Here is a 24,589-nt window from a genome sequence, read left to right as displayed (position 1 = left end):
TGAGTATCAGGGCCAAACTCCTTCTGAAATTGCATTCCCCCTACATTTTGGAATGTGACCATGATCTGCCAAATATGAATATTTACAAACTAAATACAACTACAGTATGGGTAGGCCCGGCTGAGATTCTAGCTCGTATTACCAGGCAACCAATAACAAATAAAAACAACAAAAACATAATATATAACTGTATTTGTACATAATCACACGAATCACACGTCATGTATGGAGATTAGAAAACAATGCTTTAAAGCAGCAAAATAGCCAACAATATGAGCATCGTGCTAATGTAATATATCAATGTAGATAATACATACGGTACACATGGAGATACAATATGTTCCAACATTACATAAAATTTCACATGAACATGAAATACCCAAATGCCAAAGAATTTCAGCAAAGGGGATGAGTAGAAGATGACAAGATTTTCTAAGCTGTAGTGGGAAACCGAAGGATTTGTAGGAATTTTCACGACATGCACACTTGTTTTACTTTTTTTTAATCTTCGTTTTATTCTGGATAGAGTGTCTAGTCACAAGACCGACAAGTTTTTGAATCCTAATTGAAACATAAATTAAAAGGGACATTATATTCAATAAAGAAGCCAAATAATTCATTTTGTTTCTAGGAAATTCCGTGATTTTAACCACTTCAACCTCCTGTGTCCAGTACTTTTCAAATTATCTAATCATTTGCCTGGAACTACAGATATACTACAAAGATGGAGCAAATCAAAAGGTCTGCAGTCATTATTACCCCATTAAAGCTATTACTGTCATTGTTTCTTAGATAGGACTGGAAAATTAAGGCAATTTCAAACAAGTTAGGGCCAGGGTTGGCATTTCCATGACTTTTACACTGGTTTTGGCGATCTACTTTTTTCGAGCCGGACATGACAAAAATTCCAAAGCTGCCAGTAACAGCTTGATCTAAAATTCCTTACATTTTTATACTTCTAAAAATTAAAAAGAAAAACAAAGGAAAAGAAAAGTAAACTCACAATCTAGCTATCAAAATAACCCTCTTTCTATCCATGTTCAAAATCCAACTGAACAAAAACGCGTTCAAATAAAATTCTTTACTGCAACTCACAAAAGAATCTTATAAAATTTGATGAAATTGTATAATCTTATGAACACAATGCTTTTACTAATATAAGAAACAAGGTCTATATTTCAATGATCTCGGCCTGGTTTTTTTAATGGGTAGTAAATAATCAAGACAAAAAAAAATTAGGAAGGTAGTGACAAAAATTATGCAAAGTAAAATAAAAGTGGTAGTAACTACGAGTGGATAGTCACCAGTGATAAGTCTCCAGGGGTGGCAATCCTGGGCCAAAGTTGATTATTGGGGATTTGGGGAACTAATTTTTGTCGGGAGGACACAGATTTTCGGAGAAATTCCGAACATTCGGGGATAGTGGAAACACTGGTATTTTCTTACAGAATCTGTTACAGATTTCACCAAGCCATGAAAACTGCCAAGTAACAATTACCAGGTTACCGCACTTTTTCACGCCTGCTTCCATGGTATTCTTCATCTAAAAGAGTCACCCAGTTGTTACAGACTCTAATTGACAACACATTTTCTTCGGTTTTACCAACTGCTGCATCCGTTATTATTTCAGACACATCAGACCATTTCCCGATACATGCTACCTTTAAATCGATGATTTAAATATAGTTTCAAAAGGAGAAATAAAAAAGAGCATAATTTTTTAATTTTTCAGAGGATAATTTAACACTCTTTAGAGAAGATTTGTCTATAAATATAAATTGGTCAGTAATTTTGGATAAAAAGGATATAAATATTGCTTTTCGAGCATTTCATGAAATAGTTATTAATAAGTTTAAAAAAAGATGTGAAGAAATGGATACACAACGTTCTAGAAAAGATTCTTCAAGAAGACCTTGGATTTTGTTTGGTTTATTAAAATGTGTTAATGAAAAAATGCGCTTATGGCTCCGTTCTAAGAAACATCCATCAGTGCATACATTAAATGAGTACAACAAGTATAAAATATACCAAATAAGGTTCTAAGAAAAGCTAAAGAGAGTTATTATTGTAAAAAAAATTGCTGATTGTTGTAATAATGGGCAAACAGTTTGGAATTTAATAAAAAGGGTAATTAGCCCAAATTCTGCAGGATCTTCCATATCTTTTAAACTTTTACATGAAGGTAAGGAAGAAAGTGGTAGTTTGGACGTGGCACGGGTTTTAACACATTTGTTTGGTGTGATAGGTGAGGAAACAATTAATAGAGTACCCAAGAGTGATAAGAAGTTCACAATTTTTTTACCACAAAAGTGCACTGGATCAAGGGGTTTTGTTCCTGTAACCGAAGAAGATATTATCCTAATTGTTAAAACTATTAAGGGTACTTCATCTTCAGGCTACGACAAGTTTCAAACAAAAGTAATCAAAGAAAGTATCCATCCACTTGTGAAGCCTCTAACTTATTTGGTCAACCTTTCTACTGATAATGGCGAATTTCAATCTGATCTTGGAAAAAGGCTAGGGTTGTCCCACTTTTTAAAGGTGGAGATCCTCTTGCTGTTATGAATTACAGACCTATATCACTGCTTTCAGTCTTTTCTAAAAATTTTGAAAAACCAGTCTACCATCAGCTATATAGGTTTCATAGGTAAAGAACGCCTAAGTAAAGAACGATGTTGGCACAATGTATTATTTTTTTTCCATACCAGGGCACTTCGTATCGAAGGAATTGTCACAGAAACTTCGAAAGGGCTCATTCGATTGGAAATTGGAGTGGCTAGTGCCCATTATAATAGTCGAAGTGATTGAAAGGCAGCCAACACCCCTTCCACGGCCACCATTTCCCCAAACACATCCAATCAAAATTTTGAGAAAGCCATTTGGTTCAGCGTAGTTGAGTTCCAGATAGAAATTATGTTTTTGAAGACACTCCCCTCACAGCCCTCAGGGCATGGGTTGTAAAGTTATGCCTTGGGGGCATATAACGATTTTTATATAAAGTGTTGTCTTAGAAACTTGAAAAAGGGTTTATTCGATTCGAAATTCAAAGAGCTAGTGCCCTTTTTAATAGTCGAAAGTGATTGGAGGGCAATTAAACCCCCTCTCATGCCCACTTTTCCCCCAAAAGCATCCGATCAAATTTTTGAGATAGCCATTTTGTTCAACGTAGTTGAAAGTTCTGGAAACTAGGTCTATGAGGATGGCAACCCCCCCCCACATCCCTCAGGGCAAGGGTTATCAGTTATGCCTTAGGGCGAATAATGTTTTATCAGAATTTTGAGATAGCCATTTTATTAAACGTAGTTGAACGTTCTGGAAATTAGGTCTTTGAGGATGATAGCCCCCTCAGGGCAAGGGTTTCAAGTTATGCCCTGGGGGCATATAAGGTTTCTATTGAAAGCTTTGTCGTAGAAACTTGAAAAAGGGTGCATTCGAATGGAAATTAAAAGGGCTAGTGCCCTTTTTAATAGTCGAAAGTGATTGGAGGGCAACTAACCCCCCTCTCATGCCCACTTTTTCCCCAAACACATCCAATCAAAATTTTTAGATAGCCATGTTGTTCAACGTAGTTGAAATTATTGAAACTTAGGCCATTAAGGATGACGACCCCCCCCCCCCCCCACAGCCCTCAGGGCAAGGGTTGTAAGTTATGCCCTGGGGGCATATAAGGTTTTAATAGAAAGCGTTTTCGTAGAAACTTCAGAGAGGGCTTATCTGATTAAAAATTGAAATGGCTAGTGCCCTTTCTGATAGTCAGAAATAATTGGAGGGCAACTAATCCCCCGCTCACGCCCACCATATCCCAAAACACATACAATCGAAACTTTGAAATAGCCATTTTTTTTAACATAGTTGAAAATTCTGGAGATTAGGTTTTTATGGATGACAACCCCCCAAAGCCCTCAGGGCAAGGGTTATCAGTTATGCCCTTGAACATATGAGGTTTTTATCGAAAGAGTTGTCGTAGAAACCTCAAAAAGGGCTCATTCAATTAGAAATTGAAAGGGCTAGAGCCCTTTTTAATAGTCGAAAGTGATTGAAGAACAACTAACCCCTCTCTCACGTCCACCATTTTCCCAAACACATCAAATCAAATGGAAATGGCTAGTGCCCTTTTTGATAGTCAGAAATAATTGGAGGGCAACTAATCCCCCACTCACGCGCACCCTTTCCCAAAACACATACAATCAAAACTTTGAAATAGTCCTTTTTTTTAACTTAGCTGAAAGTTCTGGAAATTAGGTCTTTGTGGATGACAACCCCCCAGAGCCCTCAGGGTAAGGGTTGTAAGTTATGCCCTTGGGCATATGAGGTTTTTATCGAAAGAGTTGTCATAGAGACTTCGAAAAGAGTTCATTCAATTCGAAATTGGACGGGCTAGAGCCTTTTCTAATGGTCGGAGGTGGTTAAAGAGCAACTAACCATCCTCTCACGTCCACCATTTTCCCAAACACATCCAATCCTAATTTTGAGATATTCATTTTGTTCAACGTAGTTGAAAGTTCTGGAAATTAGGTCTTTGAGGATGACAACCTTCCCCGCAAAAGCCTCAGGGCAAAGGTTTAAGTTATACCCTGGGAGTATATTAGACTTTTATAGAGATTTTTGTCATAGAAACTTCAAAAGGGCTCGTTTGATTGGAAATTGAAAGGGCTAGTGACCTTATTAACATTAGAAAGTGTTCGAAATGCAACTAACACCCCTCCCACACCTAGCAATTCCCCAAAACATTCAATCAAAATTTTGAGATAACCATTTTGTTCAACGTAGTTGAAAGTTCTAGAAATTATGTATTTGAGGATGACAAACTCCCCACAGCCCTCAGGGCAAAGGTTGTAAGTTATGCCCTGGGGGTATATGATGTTTTTATAGATAGTATTGTCGTAGAAACTTAGAAACGTAAAACTTCAAAAAGGGTTCTTTCGACTGAAAACTGGGACAGCTATTGCTCTTTTTAACAGTTGAAAGCAATGGAAGGTAAAATCCCCCCCCCAACACTCACTATTTCCCAAAACATTTCTGACCAACCTTTTGATATGGCCATTTTGTTCACCGTAGTTGAAAGTTCAGGGTATAATATCTTTTAGAATGACAACTCTCCCCCCAGATCCCTTAAGACAAGGGCTCTAGGTCATACTCTTGGGGCATATGACGGTTTTATAGAAAGTTTTGTTGTAGACGTTTCAAAAAGGACTAATTCGACTGGAAATTGAGAAGACTAGTGCCTTTTTTATTAGTGGAAATTGATCAAACGGCAAATGTCTCCCTCTACGCCTATCATTTCCCTAAACAATCCCAATTAAAATTTTGACCCAGCCATTTTTCTAAATTTATTAGACAGGTCCGAAAACTGCATTGTAGGTGATGAAGAATCCCCCCAGCCCTCAACGAAAGAGCTATAAGCTGTGCCCTTGAGAAAATTTGGATTTTTACAGAAAGTGCAGTCGCCCAAACTTCATAGTGGCCTAATTGGATTGGTAATCAGGTGCTCTAGTGCTATTTCTAAGAGTCAAAGTGATCAGAGGGCAGCTACCCTCTCCCCCCTACACACACGTCATATTGTCCTGAAATGCGTCCAATAGAGATTTTGAGATAGCCATTCTATCCAAAATAGTGTAAATATCATACAACAAGACTTTTGGGGTTGAAACAAACCCCAGAGATTAGGAACAAGGGTTGTAAGTTATGCCCAGGGGGTATTTAAGGTTTTTATGGAAGGGATGGTTGTTTAACTTCAGAAGTGGCTCAGTCTTTCTGTGCTAATAATTTACCCGTTGAGGAAGAAAAGTCAGGTGATGACCTGGTGCAAAGTTATGCTGATGATACCGCGATTGGAATAGCTGATGATGATTTTTCTTCACTTTACAATAAACTTCAATTAGCTATTGAGCGAGTTTATGACTAAGCGGATGTCAATAAGCTAGTGATCATTGTGCTTAAATTGCAAATTTTGATTTTTTTTCGCGAACAGGAAAGTCTCACCCAGATGTTGGGGGGCTACCAACATCAAGAGGCGTTATTGGCAGACCTGAGATGGGTTTCACTAAATACTTGGGACTTTTGCTTGATGAAAAATTTTTCTTTTAAACATCATATGAATGCTGTATATTTAAAAGTTTCGAGGAGTTTCGGTATGATTAAAAAACTTAAACATTTTTCCCCAAAAAATTTTTACGCCTGCTTTATTTTTCTCTGATCCAAACTCATCTCAAATATTGTTCAATAGCTTGGATGTCAACATTTAAGATTCATACTCAAAAAATTAAAAAAAATTAAAGATAAGGATCTTTTACTTATAGGAGATGGGGATTTACAGTCAATAGATAATTTATATAAGATTGCTTGCAATACCTTTGCCTATCGATTTCATCATGGCCTTTTACCTGAGTGTTTTTCTAATTTGTTTCAAAATATATCGAATCTCCATAGTGTAAATATTAGAACTGAAGATCACCTTAACATACCTCCTACACACTTCATAAGATCCGATTTTTCTACAGATATAGTTTACTCTAAGGTGTGGAATGCGTTGCCTAAAGATTTAAAAGAGAAGAGGTCAGTGGGATAATTACAATATGCGATAAAAAAGTATTTTGGGTCATAGGGTTCTTTTTTTCTTGGGGGGAGGGGGAATGGGTAAGAGAAAGGTTGGAAGGTTTAAATACAGGTTAAGGGGAATTATATTGTTTTGGGTTCGTTTCCTTTTATTTCCTTTTATTGATTCGGATGATTTTGGTACCTGGGTCTCATTTTTGGTAGTGGGGAGTGGATGTTGAATGCTCACGTAAATTGCAGCAATTTATGTTACATCAACAGACTATGGCCTAGAGGAAAATTGTTTCGTAATTAAAAGTGTTTACTTAAAGATTGTATCTTTTTTGTATGAATTTTTTATATGTTTATTGAATCTATTATTAATAAAACTGAACTGAATTGAATTATAGTCACCTTTGACAGAAAAGAAGAAGTCTTTTGGTGTTTACTTAGATTATTCCTTCAATTCCAACTCATCATAAACACCACTGTTCAGAGCAACAGAAGTTTTATTTGAAATTTCTTTAAAGATAAAAAACGGTTTGAGAAGTTGAAAATAAGGTTGACTGAACCTGAATTTTAATTTATGAGTCAAACTGCAATTTTGACCCAGCCCCTGTGTGTAAAAAATATAAATGTTTTTCTTTTATAACTTTAATAAAACAAATAATACTAACATTTTGATTACTAAATATCAGTATATGTATATTAAACTAACAATGAACATTCATTTGTATTTTTTTTCAGTAAAGTGCAAATTATGTTCTGGCCTTGGGAAGGCGTAGGGATTCTGAGCCCAACTTATGTTAATTTCTGCCCGTTTTGAGTTTGACTCGGTTATTTATTGTGATTTCTGTTCGTTTTGGGTTTCATTTATTTATCGATGCTGATTTGTGGTAGTTTCACGCTTGGTAGATTATTTGATTTTATTTTGGCTCATTTTTTGTTTAATGGAGTTCTTTACTTATCTTTGAAAAACTTATTTTGTGGAAAGTTTTTTTAATTAGTTTCTGTTCGTTTTATATTGACATAGTCTTTTCAGAGAAAAAGAAATAATACTTAAATCTTTTCGTTTTTTTAAGAATTTATAGTTTGGCCTGATATTTGTATACTGGAGAAAAATTTTCAGCAATTTTTAACAACATACACCCTCTTAAAAATCTGGACACAAATAGTAGTGTTTAATTTAGTTTCATACCGCTTCTAGTTGACATGAAATGGAAAACTTGATACTATTCGCAAAAAAATCTGTTTACTTTCTTTGACAGCTTGGATACACTTACGCTATTTTGATTTGATTTGGAATACTGCTGAGATGCCTTATTGGGAATTAGCATTAACATAGTGCATTTTCATTTAATCTTATGGCAACATTTAGTTTGGAGCCCTTTTTGAAATTTCTATAACAACTTTCTATATAAACTTTATAATGGCTATCTCAAATTTTGTAGGGGATGGTTGGGGAGGCAGCATGGGCGTGGGGGGGGGGCTAATTGCAATCCAATCATTTTCGACTATGAAAAAGGGCACCAGACACATCCAATCAAAATTTTGAGATAGCCATTTTGTTCAGCGTAGTTTATTTCCAGATAGAAAATATATTTTTGAGGAAGACACTCCCCCACAACCCTCAGGACAAGGGTTTTTAGTTATGCCCTGGGGGCATAGAAGGTTTTTATAGAAGGGGTTGTTGTAGAAACTTCAAAAGGGGTTCATTCGATTGGAAATTCAAAGGGCTAGTGACCTTTTTAATAGTCGAAAATGATTGGAGGGCAACTAGCCCCCCCCCCGTCGGGGGGAATGATGGGCGTGGGGGGATAGTTGCCATTCAATCACTTTCGACTATTAAAAGGGGCACTAGCCCTTTGAATTTCCAATCGAATGAGCCTGTTGTGAAGTTTCTACGACAACGCCTTCTATAAAAAAACCTTATATGCCCCCAGGGCATAACTTAAAACCCTGGCCCTGAGAGCTCTGGGGGAGTGTCATCCTCAAAAACATATTTTCTATCTGGAAATAAATTACGCTGATTGAGAAATGGCTATCTCAAAATTTTTATTGGATGCGTTTGGGGGAATGATGGGCGTGGGGGGGGGGGGCTATTTGCCCTCCCATCACTTTCGACTATTAAAAAGGGTACTAGCCCTTCGAATTTCCAACCGAATGAGCCTGTTTTGAAGTTTCTACGAGAAAGTTTCTACGCACTAAAATTCTCAATTTCCAATCGAATGAGCCCCTTTTGAAGTTTCTACGACGACCCCTTCCATATAAAGTACCCTGCTCTAAAGGGAAAAATAATAAATAGTACATTGTGCCAACATCGTTCTTATATGCCCTCAGGGCATAACTTAAAACCCTTGCCCTGAGGGTTGTGGAGGATTTTTCTCCTCAAAAACATATTTTCTATCTGGAAATCAACTACGCTGAACAAAATGGCTATCTCGAAATTTTGATTGGATGTGTTTGGGGGAATGATGGGCGTGGAGGGGGGGGGCTACTTACCCTCCAATCAATTTCGACTACTAAAAAGGGCACTAGCCACTCCAATTTCCAATCGAGTGAGCCCTTTTCGAAGTTTCTACGACAACTCCTTGGATACGAAGTGCCCGGGTATGGAGAAAAAAAAACACATTGTTCTTTACTTAGGCAGCGTACACGCTGCCTATGATACATTATATGTTGAAGTAAAAATGAAAGGGGAACATATATAGAAAAAAAACCTACCTAATACATACATCCTGTCATATTTTCAGGCAACTTAAAAATATTGAGATAAAATTTAATCATTTATGTTTTTATATGTAATTAATTAAAAAAAAAAAAAACTTTCCGAAAAATAAGTTTTTCAAAGAAAAGTAAAGGCCATTTTAAACTTAAGCTCAGCAGATACAAATACCTTTTAAAATTCAAACTCAAAGTGACCAGAAATTACTATTAAAGAATAAATGAAACACAAAACAAACAGAAATTAAATAAACAATCATAGCAAAAAACATACAACAAGAAATAATATAAATGAATAAATAGATCTTAAAGCGAGTAATGCTTAGATTGAATATGAAAATCAAGCTTAAAGTGAAAAGAAAATTTTGCTATTGAAGTATAAATGAAACCTAAAACGAACAGAAATTAAATAAACAATGAATGCAAACAAACATACAATAAATACTAGTATAAATGAATAAATAAATCTTAAAACGAGTGAAACTTAAATTGAATATGCAAACCAAGCTGAATCGAATAAAAATAACTACAAACAAGAGTTTGGGTAGCGCCTCCTCTCACTGCAGAAGTCTAAAACCTACTGCGTCATTGGTGCTTTACTGAAAACAAATTATATTACAAATATTTTCTTTTGTACTTAATAAACATTAAAATTACAGCAAAACTTTGAACTGATGAGCTTTCAGCAATTAATATCATTATACATTAAATATTCCGTTTAATTTCTTTTGCTTGAATTGTGAGTGTTGGATTTATAATTTGAATATTTTTTCAGGTAGGTTTTTTTCAGTTGTACAGGTAGGTAAATTTTTTGCTTTGAAATGAATTTTAATATGCTTGGATGGTTTTCAATGTCCCATCCACATTTTATTACTTTACTAACTTATATTTTTTTCATAGTTAATAGTTATACTTATTTAATACATAATTTATTAAAGATAGGTACTCTAGTAGATTAAACTGTGGTGAAACAAGCCTTACCTTTCTCTTGCAGCTTTTCTTCATCATATGCATCTTGTCTTTGCTTATTTTGAGTTGCTTGTGCTTGACGGTAAGCTTGCATTTGCTGGACAGCTTGTGCCTGAGCATGGGCAAGTTGAGCTTGCTGCTGGGCTTGAGCAACCATATTGGCTGCAGCCCATTGCTGGTTTGGGATAAAGAATGGAGGAAGAGACATTCTTTCTAAAAGAGGAAAATCAAAGATTTAGCCTACTAATAAAGTCTAAAAGCTTACAAGACAATTTTTTTTTTGAAGTTCAGTACTTTTTTGGAAAAATATGCTTATTTTTAACAACTCAAGCTGCTAAAACATGACCACTGATTTAGGGTTTTTCTCCCGATTTTGCTTTCTACAGTCAGAACTTAGTTCTCTGATTCATATATTATATATATGATGCATATATAATGCATCATATAATATCATATATGATGGTATTATATATATATATTAGTCTTATTTGAGTCCCATTCTATTTTATCCTCTCTACTGAACTACACATTAGGCCTAGCCAATAATAACAGAATTGTTACTTCATTATTTCAAAGAAGGTTTATTTTTTGGGTTTCTGGAGTTGCTTTTATTTTAACTGTGTAAAAGCCCCCCACCCAGTAATTAATCCCAATACATGACTGGGCAACAAAAAAAAAATGCTGATATTGTGGTTTTACCATTTTTTGAAAGGGGGGGGGGTCATAAGGCCAATTTGATAAAAATATCAAAATTTTCTATATAGCCGAGCCTAGGGCTATATCTAGCCCAATTAGTAGGGGAGGGCTGGGATGCTGTAGGAGGATGCATTTATATATAGGGTAAGATATCCAGTAATCAGACAGCTAGTCATGATTTCAACAGTTACTGAAAAATCTCTATTATACCACCTTCAAATTGGATTGTTTCACTATTGAATGTGTCAAAATTTTTTTAATAAGAGTGAGATTAACTTGGATATTTTAACTATAAACCATGTTGAATATTGTTAAATGCAGTGATAGTCAATAGCAGACCCTAATCTTGAACACACAATTAAAGCTTGAGCCTAATATTAGAAAATGCTGTCTAATCTGGGACAAAGAATCTTAAAGCTAGAACAAAGAACCTAAACAAGATATAGACTTAATCTTTCGGCAGATTTGATCTATTAGAAGTGTTGTAAAGCAGAATAATTGTGTATAAACAGGCTATGCTGTACAGGTCTTTTGTCTAAGTTTATATGTTAAAAACAAAGTTTTTCAAGGTTTTAGTTAGCCAATCCTAACTAGTCTGGATTTTAATATCAGCTAATCTCAACTGTTTAAACCTATATACATCATGTTCATGATTAGGACCCTGTGGTCCATGTTTAAGAAGATACATTTCAATTTAGATATTAGTCTGATATCTGAACACTGTGGATCTTACCCTGCCTTTATTGGAAAATCCTTTTTAATTGTTTCATTGAAAAAAAAAACATAATAAAGTTCTAGTTAGGGGTTTCTTGATATATTGAAAAACCATTGAGATAGGTGGATTAAACTTTCAGGAATGCACCTAAAGCCTTAATGATGTCCCAGAGATATTTTTTGAAGCACCAATCCTTCTTCCTCATGAGGGCACTGACCTTTAACAATCTTTATATCAGCTAATAAAAAAGAAACATTTCAAAAAAATCTTCTACTCAAATGAGGCACAACAGAAGTGCTTGAGTCTTATACCTTTAGCCAATTCAAATTTACAAGGTTTTAAAGATCTGTAAATATGTCTCCTGAATTTAGGAGGGAAAAACCCTTGGTATAACTTGACAAGGTGTACTGCAACTTGTCATACTCTATCACCTGGCCAGGCTTTATCCAAAGTTGTTGTTATGCTGCAGCTTCAACTTTAGACTGTTGAAGTATGCCTAGTGTAGATTTTGCACACATCTTGATGGTAGCTGCTAATGACAGATTAAATTGCAAGAGCCCAGAAGAAACAGTCCAGGCAGCCTCTACAGAGTCATTCAAAGCTGGGGTCAGCACAGATTGGGCCAACATTGACTGGAAGCTGAATTGGGACTCAAATATCAACTGATATTGTGACACCACCACTTTCAACAAATCTACAGGAAATCTTCACCATTTTATCTTGATAACAATTGTGTAAGGTAATATACCTAGCCCACATTATATATTCCCTACGTTTTTCTGTTTCTTGATTTTGTCAGCATTGATTTGATTTATGGGTATATGGGTTGAAGCAAGAGTGATACATGGCAAATGCATAGGAAATATATAATTTGGACTATATTTGCACACTAGGGGGGGGGGGAGGGTAAAGTATAGTTGAAACACCTTTAAAATATGTTAAATACAATTCCTCTGCATATCACAAAGTGAGAATAATTTAAGTACTTAAATTATCTTTCAACTGGATATCTCTTCAAAAACAGTAGGACATGATAAAAAACTATTCAAGAAGCATGCCAACTCAATGTTGTATAGCAAATTCTTTTCTTATTGGGTGGTGAGTCTATGAAACTCATTATATCAGGATATAATCTCTTCTGCCAGTATTGAGTGAATTAAAATAATCAGTTGACAAGGAATGGTGCAACAATACAACACAACAAAGGATTATAAAAAAAAGTCTGATATATCTTATGGTTAGTTCCCAGTGACAGACTTAAAGACTGTTGCTCAAATTTGGACGGTTTGAGGCTAAAAGTACATATTTTTAATTGATGTTGAAAGTTAGAGGCGAATTTTGGCTGCTGAAGTTTTCCAGGGTACTTCAGTTATCACACAGTCCTACCATCTATCAATTAGAGCTCCTCAGTCAGTTTAAACTGGAAAGGGAGCACTGTGGACAGCTTTGTTCTTCAGCCTTTGATTAATAGTACCACCACAATCATAATTATGTACACAAATAAGAAAAGCAGTCAACAACAACAATAGCCTATATTTAAGAACAATAGCATACCAAATTGAGTCTGCCTAATAATCTAAACCAATTTGTTGACAATTGGCTAAGCTTTGTTGTTTTTACATTTTGATTAGTTTCATTGAGTGAGCTTATTTGGAATTTTTATTTCTCACTTATTGCTGGCTATGTTTACAAAGTAGCCTATAATTGTGACAGCTGAGTATTACAAACTATAGTAGCCCAATTTTTTTACTTTGTTGTGTTACGCCTCACCTTGGCAGTCCGGGTAGCCTTAGTCTACTTGACTATTGATTATAGAATCTGCACACCTGTTGGTAGTTTTGAATTACAGCCAGTATAGTAGCCTATTGCCAGTGTGATGCCCCCTCCACAAAGTAACAAATGTCAGAAGCCAACTACTCCTGAAAAAGGCATAGATAAATGTGCTGTTGCTGGGTGTTTCCTAGACAACAGTTCTTGTGCTATACAGTGTGATAAATGTAATCAATGGTTGTGTGCACAATGCCTCCCTTTGTCCTCCAATCAGGGACGTCCCGAGGATGGGGGTGGGGAGGGGTGTGCCGCCTCCCAACGTTTTTGGCATTTGGTAAAATTTTCGACAAAGGCGAGAATTTCGGCAGAAATTTTGCAAAATCGGCAGAAATTCAGCAAAATTCTTGATTTCTGCAGAAAATTCGGCATAAATCAGGTAGCGATTCGGTAAAATTTACGAAGATCACCCCCCCCCCCCTAATAAAATTAGCCTCAGGACGCCCCTGCCTCCAATGAATATGATGTCTTAGTAAAAATGAATGACCAGCTTGGTAGCACCTGGGTATGCCCCATGTATAGATATAGAGGTCCAGCCCAGCAAGATCTTCCCCATCTGCTGAAGTCAGCTTTGAATGAGCATTGCAATGAATGAAAGCTATGTATGTTGGTTTCCAAAATGAAATGCATACCTCTCTTGAAGGTATTAATAAAAAAAAAACTTTCCACAAAATAAGTTTTTCAAAGAAAAGTAAAGAACTCCATTAGAACAAAAATGAGAAAAAATAAAATCAAATAATCTACCAAGCATGAAACTACAACAAATCAGCATTGATAAATAAATGAAACCCAAAACAATCAGAAATTGCAATAAATAACCAAGTCAAACTCAAAACGAGCAGAAATTAACATGAGTTAGGCTCCAAACCCCTATGCCTTCCCAAAATCAGAACATAATTTGCACTATACTGAAAAAAATACAAATAAATGTGCATTGTCAGTTCAATATACATATACTGATATTTAGTAATCAAAATGTTAATATTATTTGATTTATTAAAGTTGTAAAAGTAAAAACAATTATATTTTTTCAGTAAAGTGCAAATTATGTTCTGGCCTTGGGAAGGCACAGGAGTTTGAGTCCAACTGATGTTAATTTCTGCTCATTTTGAGTTTGACTTGCTTATTTATTGTAATTTCTGATTCTTTTGGGTTTCATTTATTTATTGATGCTGATTTATGGTAGTTTCACGCATGGTACATTATTTGATTTTGTTTTTGCTCATTTTTGGTTTAATGGAGTTCTTTTTTTTCTTTGAAAAATTTATTTTGTGAAAAAAAAAATTTAAATTAATTTCTGTTTGTTTTATATTGACATAGTCTTTTCAGGGAAAAAGAAAATAATACTTTAAATCTTTTCAGCAATTTTTAACAACATACACCCTTTTAAAATCTGGACACAAATAGTAGCGTTTAATTTAGTTTCATATCTCCTCTAGTTGACCTGAAAGGGAAAACTTGATACCATTCTAAAAAAAAATCTAAAAAAAAATCTGTTTACTTTCTTTGATAGCTTGGGTACACATACGCTATTTTGATTTGGTTAAATTTTAAGAGCATAAGTAGCCCCAAAAGTTTGAACATAATACCCTCTATCATTCTTGGGATACTGTTGAGATGCCTTATTGGGAATTAGCATTAACACAGTGCATTTTGATTTAATCTTAAGGAAACATTAGTTTTTAAACATAATGGGCAAATGAGATGGTGGATGTGGGATTAATTGCCCTCCAATCACTTTTGACTATTAAAAAGGGCATATACCCTTTCTATTTTCAATCGAATGAGCCCTTTTCGAAGTTCCTATGACAAACTCCTTTGATAAGAAGTGCCCTGGTCAAAAAAAAAAAAAAAAAAAGCTTTGTACCCCCATCACTCTTTACTATAAAAATGTCAAGCCTTCTATCACTTTCAACTAATAAAAAGGGCACCAGCCCTTTCAATTTCCAATTGACAGAGCCCTTTTAGAGTTCCTACAACAACGCTTTCTATAAACACCTTATATGCCCCCAAGGCATAAACTACAATCCTTGCCCTGAGGGCTGTGAGGGGGTTTTCATCCTCAAAGACCTGATTTCCAGAACTTTCAACTATGTTTAACAAAATGACTATCTCAAAATTTTGATTGGATGCGTTTTGAGAAATGGTGGGCGTGAGAGGGGTGTTAGTTGCTCTCCAATCACTTTCAACTATTAAAAAAGGCACTAGCCCTTTTAATTTCCAATTGAATGATCCTTTTGGAAGTTTTTACGACAACACTTTCTATAAAACCTTGTATGCCCCCAGGGCATAACTTACAACCCTTGCTCTGAGGTTTTTTTGTTTGGGGGGGGGGGGGTGTCATGCTCAAAGACCTAATTTCCAGAACTTGATACTATGTTAAACAAAATGGCCATCTAAAAATGTTGATTCAATCTATTTGGGGAAATGGTCAGGGTTAGTTGCCCTTCAATCACTTTTGACTATTAAAAAGGGAACTAGGCAGTTTGATTTCCAATCAAATGAGCCATTTTGAAGTTTCTAAGACAAAACTTTCTATAAAAGCCTTATATGCCCCCAGGGCATAACTTACAACCTTTGCCCTGAGGGTTGTGGTGGGGGGGGGGGGTTGTCATCCTTAAAGATCCTAATTTCCAGAACTTTCAACTACATTGAACAAAATCTTAAAATTTTGATTAGATGTATTTGGGAAAATGGTGGGTGGGAGAGGGGGGTTACTTGCCCTCCAATCACTTTCAACTATTAAAAAGGGCTCTACCCCTTTCAATTTCAAATTGTATGAGCCGTTTTTGAAGTTTTTACAACAACTCTTTCAATAAAAACCTCATATGCCACCAGGGCATAACTTACAATTGTTGCCTTGAGGGCTGTGGGGGGTTGTCATCCACAAAGACCTAATTTCCAGAATTTTTAACTACATTAAAAAAAATGGCTATCTCAAAACTTTGATAGTGTGTGTTTGGGGAAATGGTGGGCAGGAGAGGGGGGTTGTTGTCCTCAAAGCCCTAGTTTCCAGAACTTTCAACTACATTGAACAAAATGGCTATCTCAATTGGATGTGTTTGGGGAGATGGTGTTTGTAGAAGTGCCTTCCAATCACTTTCAACTATTAAAAAAGGCACTAGCCATTCCAATTTCCAATCTAATGAGCCCTTTTTGTAGTTTAGACGACAAATCCTTTGATACCAAGTGCCCTGGTATGGTAGAAAACAAAAAATAAATAATACATTGTGCCAACATTGTTCTTTACTTAGGCAGCATGATTGTACTGCCTATGATTAATGCTAAAGTGCAAAGTTTAGAAAACATCATCTTATCTAAAGTGTCTGTTGTCAATGTTGAGTAGATAGTCAATCAAACTATTGTTGATAAGCTGCAAAATTAAGCTTGAAAGATGGTGCTACAAGATAATGACAGACTGAAAAGACATATGAATTTAGTTGCATATGGTGTCCCACCCTAAACCAATGACTTACAATTTTTACAAAATTTTCTATAAAACAAGTTTCAAATTGATGTAGGTGCAGTGACCAATTTGCAAAGGCTATCAAGCACTAACCCCAATTCATCCAATTGACCAGATCCATTACTGTTTTCAGTTAGTTCCTTTAAAACAAAAATTGACATTCTAACACAGGGAGACATTTGTTTCTATGCTGATATGTCAAAAGAACACCACTACACAGAAAAGAACTAGTATAATAAATCAAGAAAAGAGCTACTGCTGGTGAGCAAAATTTATGAATTAAAAATAGTTGTATAGTGAAAAAAAAAAAAAAAAACAAGCTAAAATGGGAAGCCATTGCCCCAGTCAAAAGAATGGAGCTTTAAAAACCTGTTCCCTACCTCTACATAGCACGGGTAAAGGGAGTTTTATCTGTTCTATATACAAACGCATTATTTTCAAAAATTGATGATTTTCAAACCCTAATATTAGCCCTCAAACCCCATGTAATTGTTATTACAAAATCACTACCCAAGAAATGTCAGCAACCAGATGTGTATTTCCAGGAAGTGCCTGATTATAATGTCATTGTAAACAGTAATTATAAGCATGGAATTTTCTTTTATGTCCATACCTCATTAAAGTATATAGAAGTTAATGACACAATCTCATCAAGTATAAGTGAATGCTTAGTTATTGTAGTCCTAGTGGTTGTGAATTGTCAACATTTAATAATATGTGAGAAAACTTGATGAAACTTATATATTTAACTTCAGCATAAAAATCCAATTCTTTTGATGTATCTATTGATATTAAAATTCTGTTTTTTAGAGTTTTGGTTACTATTGAGACAAATCACTCTTACTATACAGTTTGTTACCACAAACTGTTTAAAAAAAAATTACAGTATTTGCCATCTGTTTTTTTATCTAGTTCTAAGTTTCTAGTAGTTGGTGACTTTAACCTACCCTCTATTGATTGGACCTCAAGTAAACCACAACTTTCTGACAAGCCATTTGAAAACCAATTCCTACAAACTTTACAAGAGCATTACTTGCATCAGCACATTCAAAACCCTACTTGTTTGCACACTAATTTGACTCCTTCAAAATCACCTGATGATATTGTTGGTGTTTAGTTTTTACCACCACTAGGAAAAAGTTATCATTATTTTTTTGGGTTTTGCTGATATTCCAAATAGTTCTCCCAAATATGATTATGGTAGAGCAAATTACATTGCAGTTTATGACTATATTTTGTCTCTTTCTATCTGAGAGGAGTTACAGCAATGTAATGCCATTACTGATGTGTCTTTTGATTTTATGATGCAGGCCCTTAAAGAAGGTTAAGATTGATATGTACCAATATCTACTAGCAGACAGTTTTTGAAAAACAGACAGATCTTTCCTTGGTATATTTTACAAATGCTAAAAGAAAAAGGTGATAGGTGGTGTGAGCAAGTAAAACTTAAAACCTTTGATTCATGGTCAAAATATAAAAGAGCTAGAAATAGAGCAACTATGTTCCTTTGTTGAAATTGTCAAGAGGTTGAGTCAAATGTTATAGCATCAGTCCAAAGTTCCCCAAAAAGATTTTGGAAGTATGTAAGAAGGAATCAAGTTTCACAATCCCCATCATCCACTTCCATTATAGATCTTGAAACTCTTTCACATATAGATGATAATTATGTGAAATAACATCTTTTCAATAAGGTATTTGGTTCAGTTTTCACACAAACTCACACAGAAACACATGCTCAATTTACTCCTCCAGATTTAACAAAAGAATTTGATGATTCATATTTTACTGACCAGCAGGTTTATCAAAATCTTGATCCTGGAAAGGCACCAGATATTGATGGATTTTTAAATATGATGTTATGCAAACTTGCATCAGTGCTTGCTGGACCACTCACATATTGCTTCAATCTCTGTCTCTTGTCTGGTTAATGTTCTTCAGCTTAGAAAAGAGCTATCAGTAGGCTTTTGTACAAGAATGGTTCTAAGTCCCATTTAAAAATTACAGACCAATTTCAAATACATCTATCTTTTCCCATATAATGGAGAAAGTTCTGGTGAGCAGAATCCATGTACATTTTGAGGAAAATAACTTGTGTCATTCAGCTCAGCGTGGTTTCTGTAAACAGCATTCTTGTAAAATGCAACTTTTGGAGGTGATAAATGATTTTCAGTTGTTGGCAGATAATCGTATTTTGTTTGATTGTATTTATATTGACTTTTTCAAAGCATTTGACAAAATTTCCATCCCACTTCTGATAAAGAAATGTCAACTAAATGGTATCAGCCCACAACCTGAAGCATGGATTATCTTACAAATAGAACCCAAGAGGTTGCAGTAGGTGATGCTCTGTCATCACCTATGTCTGTCATAAGTGGGGTTCTGCAAGGCAATGGTCTTGGGCTGGTACTCTTCTGCCTTTTTATAAGTGATTTACCATGTGTTGTTAGGAATTTGACCTTAAAAATGTTTGCAGATGTTGTGAAAGTTTACAGGTCAGTCATGAATGAACATGAGATTTATTTAGTTCAAGAGGATTTGGTTGCCCTGCACTGGTGGTGTACAACAAACTATGTTCATTAACAAAACCAAGTGGGATGCTGTGCACTATTTGTGTAGACTCCCTCAACATTACCATTACTTTGTTGATGGTAAATCAATTTCAAGCATAGAGTATGTTCAAGACCTTGGGGTTTGTTTTTATTTGAGTCTCAAATTTGATAAACATGTATTATATATGACCCATAAGGCAAATTGCCAATTACTACATCTAAAGTGTACATTTTCTAAGTTTAATCTTTGTTCATTGAATTCACTGTACGTTAAATACTAGAGTATTGCTCATCAGTATGGTATCTCCTTATTAAGAGAGATAGAGAGAGGGTTTAGAGAGTGCAATGTAGGGCCACCCAACTCATATCTTATCTGAGACATATACATTACCACCAGAGAATACAGAGACCACAGTTGCCTACTCTTCAGTTTCGACGTGACAGAGACAACTTAATAAATACATTCCGTATTGTTAGGAACACTGATAACACCGCTCCAACTCACTTTTTCACTTCTACAGAAAACAGTAGTACCCATCAACACCAACACAAAAAATACCCACCATGTTCACAGAAAAGATTAGGCCAAAACTCTTTATCTAGCTGAGTGTGGAAGACTTGGAATGCACTCCCATTGGAAATAATTGCAACTATCATGGTCTAGTCTTTCAGAAGTAGTTTAGCATCTACAGATTTCTATACTAGGTCTTATTTTTTGTATTAGCTGTTTTGTGACCAGTATCTTTTCAGTTATTTTGTATGCTCACTTTTTGGTGTGTTTCAATTATTATCAGATATGATTCAGTTAGTAATAAAAATGGACATGGAATCTGGATTGCAGGGAAACTTCTTCAGGATGTTGACTTTGATATTGGGCTCATAGAAGCCAATAAGCCAAAGCTTCAGGAATTCCTGAACAAACTTACAGAGAAAGTTGAACAATTCAGACTACAAATCAATGCCCCAAAGATAAACACTATGTCAATCAATATTTCACCCATGGGAATCCAACTAAAAGGAGAGGACATCAAACAGGTGACAGATTTCAAGTACTTTGGGAGTACAGTCACTTCCAGTGGTGACTCTGAAAAAGAATTGCATACCAGGATAGCCTTGGCCAATGCATTATTTTAGAGACTACTACCAATCTGGAAATCAACAGTATACTTACTGAATTTGAAACTCTGGTTGTTCTAGAGCAATGTACTGTCTGCCCTGAGTTATGCTATGGAATGCCTTAAGCTAATCACAGAACAGGAGAAATGCTTTACCACCTTCAAGAATAACTGTCTTCATTGAATCCTTAGAATCATTGAATCCAGTTAGAGAGACTGTTTCAGCAATGACAAGATCTGTACCCACACAGGCCATCCAGATATTGCAACCATTGTATGACAACATAGATGGCAATACCATGGACACATCATCCACATACCAGATCACAGCCTTCCAAAAATGCTCCTCCACTGGCAACTGAAGGCACCTGTCACCAAGGAAGACCAAAGAAGACACTCCATAGGACATATGAACATGACAGAAGAGCCCTCCAGAAGAGTCTCACCCCAGAGTGGGAAGACATATATGCAGCAGCTCATATGAGGGAAGATTGGAGGCTCACTGACACCCTGTGTGCCTCCAGAGGCAATGGAGGAACTAAGGTCTAAGGAAGGTAAGGGCTGTTTCAGTTGACTATTTTGGTATGTTTTAGTTATTATGTTTTCGAAGTGTGTTATTTTTCATAGAATCCTATGTGTGTATTATGTTGTCAGCATTGTCATAGATTTTTTTTATAATTGTTTGGTGCAACAAGCTTGATAAAGCTTACCATATTTTGATATTAATAAATAAATAAACAATCCCTGATGATTAGTTTGACTCACCTGATCAGTCACCACACTATCTTCACTGACCACCAACTACAGGATCATCCTATTGCTGGCAAGTACAATTTAAAGTAATTTTGGTAAATATTTACCTAATCATATTATTGAGTTATGACTAAAGTGAATATAGCACTTGATGCCTTTTTTTATGCTCTTTAGAAATATAATAAGCATTTTTGTCAGTAATGAATTTTAGCCCCTACCCCTATACATACCAATTCAGGGTATATATTTGCACATTAGGGGGGCAGGGGGCGGGGAAGTTTAAACTTATCTCCTATTTGCATCAGAAATAAAATTACCCCAACCCTCTAATGTGCAAATATAGGTAAAGTTCTACAAAATCCTATTATTGAGTTAGGAATAAAGTGAATACACCATTTGATGCCTTTTTTATGCTGATTACAAATATAATAATCATTTCTATCAGAAATGAATTTCAGCCCCCCCCCCCCCGATATAGGCTATACCTAACCTAACCCTGAATTGGCATATATAGGGGGGGGGGGTGAAATTCATTTCCAATAGAAACAACTATTATATTCGTAATCAGCATAACAAAAGGCATTAAATGGTGTATTCACTTTTGTCCTAACTCAATAATATGAGTTTGTAGAACTTTACCCAAATATATGGGCCTAGGCCTACCCTGAATTGGTATATAGGGGTGGGGGCTAAAATTCATTTCCAACATAGATGATTAGGCCTATTATATTTGTAGAGCATAAAAAAAGGCATGGAGTGGTAGGCCTATATTCACTTTAGTTCAATAATACGATTTGGTAAATATTTACCGTAATTTTAAGGTCAGAATTTTCTCAATATAATTCTTTCTTGATAGCCCTAATTCTAGGCTTATACTGTGGGGGAAGGGGGGTGCTTGTAAGGTAGACTGTGTTTCTAAAAACTACTTAAGTCTGTGTTTTAAAGATATTTTACAGCTGTTTTCAGAATTTTATAGGTTCCTTCTGAGTAGGACTGAGTGTGGTTAAATTTTAAACAATTACCTTAAATCACAGCTTGGAGTGAAATAAGGACTTTCGCTCCTGTTGAATCACTCCTTGTGATGACTGTTGTAGTTGGTTAAGTTCTGGTGGAAGATTCTGGTGCTTCCCAGTCAAACTTCCATGGTGTATCTTTCCACTCAGCATCCAGATGGCATTTGAAAGCATCTGTTGATTCAGCAGCAACAGTGTCCTCCTTGAGGTTGTTCCAGAGGTTCTCGATCCGATTCAAGAAGAAATTGCATCTTGCTCCAGTTGTAGCGTGATGATTGCAGATTTGTCTAGGGTGTCCCTGTGTTTTGTGGGAGGTGTCGATCTCCAGGATCTCATTTTCTCGATTGGTTGAGAGGAGTTTGTGCGCCTGGATCATGTTTCCACGTTTCCGTCTGTATACTAAGGAGAGGAGGTTGAGTTCCTTCAGCCATTCACTGTATGTCTTGTTTTCCATGCCGGCAATCATCTTAGTGGCCCTTTGTTGGATTTGCTCAAGAACTGCCTTGTCCTTTTTGAATCAAGGGGTGGCCAGTATTGTCCCCACCTCCAGTCTAGGTCTTACTAATCCTTTATAGAGTTTGGTGATTACGTGTTTACTCCTACTGGTGATGCTGTGTTTGATGATGCCTAGGGCTCTACTAGCATTGGCTGAAATTTTCTGTGAGTGGGAGCCGAATTTCAACTGGGAGTCAACAATGACGCCAAGGTCACTCTCCTCCTGGACAGGCTCAATTGTGTGGTGACTTCCAGAATTTTGGGTCATGAGGTACTGATGTTTGGGGTTTTTGTGTCCGAAGTGTATGACCTTGCATTTTTCTGCATTGAATTCCAGCAGCCATCTTTTGACCCAGGAGCACATGTGGTTGAGATCAGTTTGGAGGGATTGGATGGAAGAATAGGTGTTGGCAGGACCTATGAGTTTTGAATCATCCGCATATAGGGTGGTTTTGTTGCTGGTGATGAGGGGTAGCTCATTTATGTAGATGTTGAACAGGGTGGGGCCCAGGACGCTGCCCTGGGGAACTCCACTAGTGACTTTGATTTTGTCAGAAAGGACATGGCTGTTTGGTCCAGTTATCACTTTCACTTGCTGTGTTCTGTCCCTCAGAAAGTCCTCTGTCCAACTGACCACTTGTGGACTAACAGATAGAGTAAGTAGCCTGTGAATGAGGTAGCACAAGCTAGTTTTGCTAGCCTATCTTGGAAAGTAGCCTAGTTAGGTTAGGCTATTAAAATGAAACTTTAAGGTAGGCTATGGATCTACAGATTATAGTATGTCCCAGAAAGGTATATGCAATAATCAAATCCCTAGAAATAAGAAAAAGGTAGACATAAGAGGCTGGCAGTATCTTCCCAGGATATAGTTATGGGCCTGGATTTATTCCCTGAACTGAACTACCTTCAAAGATAGGAAGGAATCCCTAAACAAGAATTTCAAAACAGATTAGCATCTTAGTTACTAATGATCACAAGTGTAAGGCTAAAAAAAACAATACCACTTTAGATTATTTCCTGTTTTCCATGTAAAATTCCTAATGAAATAAGTAGTTTCCCAAATTATACTAAAGCAGCTTATGTTCTTTTCTTCATTGATGCTTCCAATTCGCTGAAATTGAAATCCTTTGAACTAGTTCTTGGTAGCGAACTACAAATAGCCAAGTTAAAAAATTATATAATCGCTGTCACCAACAAAATGTATGTAATACAGACGTCCAACTGAAGTGATTTGATGGTGCCAATCAATTTGGTGCTTGTCTATCCTCATTGGGTACCCGAATATTTTTTTGCACTGTGAGATAGGGCACAAATGCTTTTTATCTGTGATCGCCGTATACGCTTTTAGACAAATTATTTTTAGATTCTACCCTCAAAATTTCTTATTACATACTATATTAAAATTTGATTTGTTTACAATGGTTTTAGATTGATTTTGTAGTTTCAGAAAAGGTAGGAAACCTCACGAATATCTTGATCTTGATGAAAATCCCGCTCATTCTACATGCCCAAAGTTCCCGACCTTTATTTTGTTGTAAAGCAAGCCTTTATGTACAATTTCCATTGAATATTTATGGCATGCTGGCGATTAAAAAAAAAAAAAATAAAAAAATATTTAAAATTCACTGGCCAAAATAAAATCATTAAGCAATAAATGAAATCATTGGTTGCCATTGTGGCATTTTTATCTTATTATTTTCAAATAATATAATTCCTTCCATCTATTGAATTTT

At 35.8% G+C, this 24,589-nt stretch overlaps 1 protein-coding gene across 2 annotated transcripts in view; it reads right to left on the bottom strand.

Moving 5' to 3' along the window:
• The window catches only part of Prp8 (pre-mRNA processing factor 8), a 93,517-nt gene extending 69,573 nt beyond the window's left edge, over positions 1 to 23,944 (bottom strand). The window contains exons 1-3 of one of the 2 annotated variants that reach the window (XM_089097848.1): positions 23,858 to 23,941; positions 13,409 to 13,557; positions 10,240 to 10,440 (exon numbers count right to left, since the gene is read on the bottom strand). In XM_089097848.1, coding sequence (XP_088953974.1) covers positions 10,240 to 10,435 — 196 coding nt within the window. In that variant the 5' untranslated portion in view covers positions 10,436 to 10,440; positions 13,409 to 13,557; positions 23,858 to 23,941. Of the gene's footprint in view, positions 1 to 10,239; positions 10,441 to 13,408; positions 13,558 to 23,857 lie in introns of both variants that reach the window. The other variant, XM_089097847.1, reaches the window with a different exon arrangement.
• Between the last annotated feature and the right edge of the window lie 645 nt (positions 23,945 to 24,589).

This window comes from Artemia sp. Qi Xiang Cuo, chromosome 12, assembly GCF_049724085.1.
Source record: "Artemia sp. Qi Xiang Cuo chromosome 12, ASM4972408v1, whole genome shotgun sequence".
Lineage (NCBI taxonomy): Eukaryota > Metazoa > Arthropoda > Branchiopoda > Anostraca > Artemiidae > Artemia > Artemia sp. Qi Xiang Cuo.
Note: the sequence above shows the minus strand (reverse complement) of the source record. Positions and strands in the feature narration are given on the sequence as shown.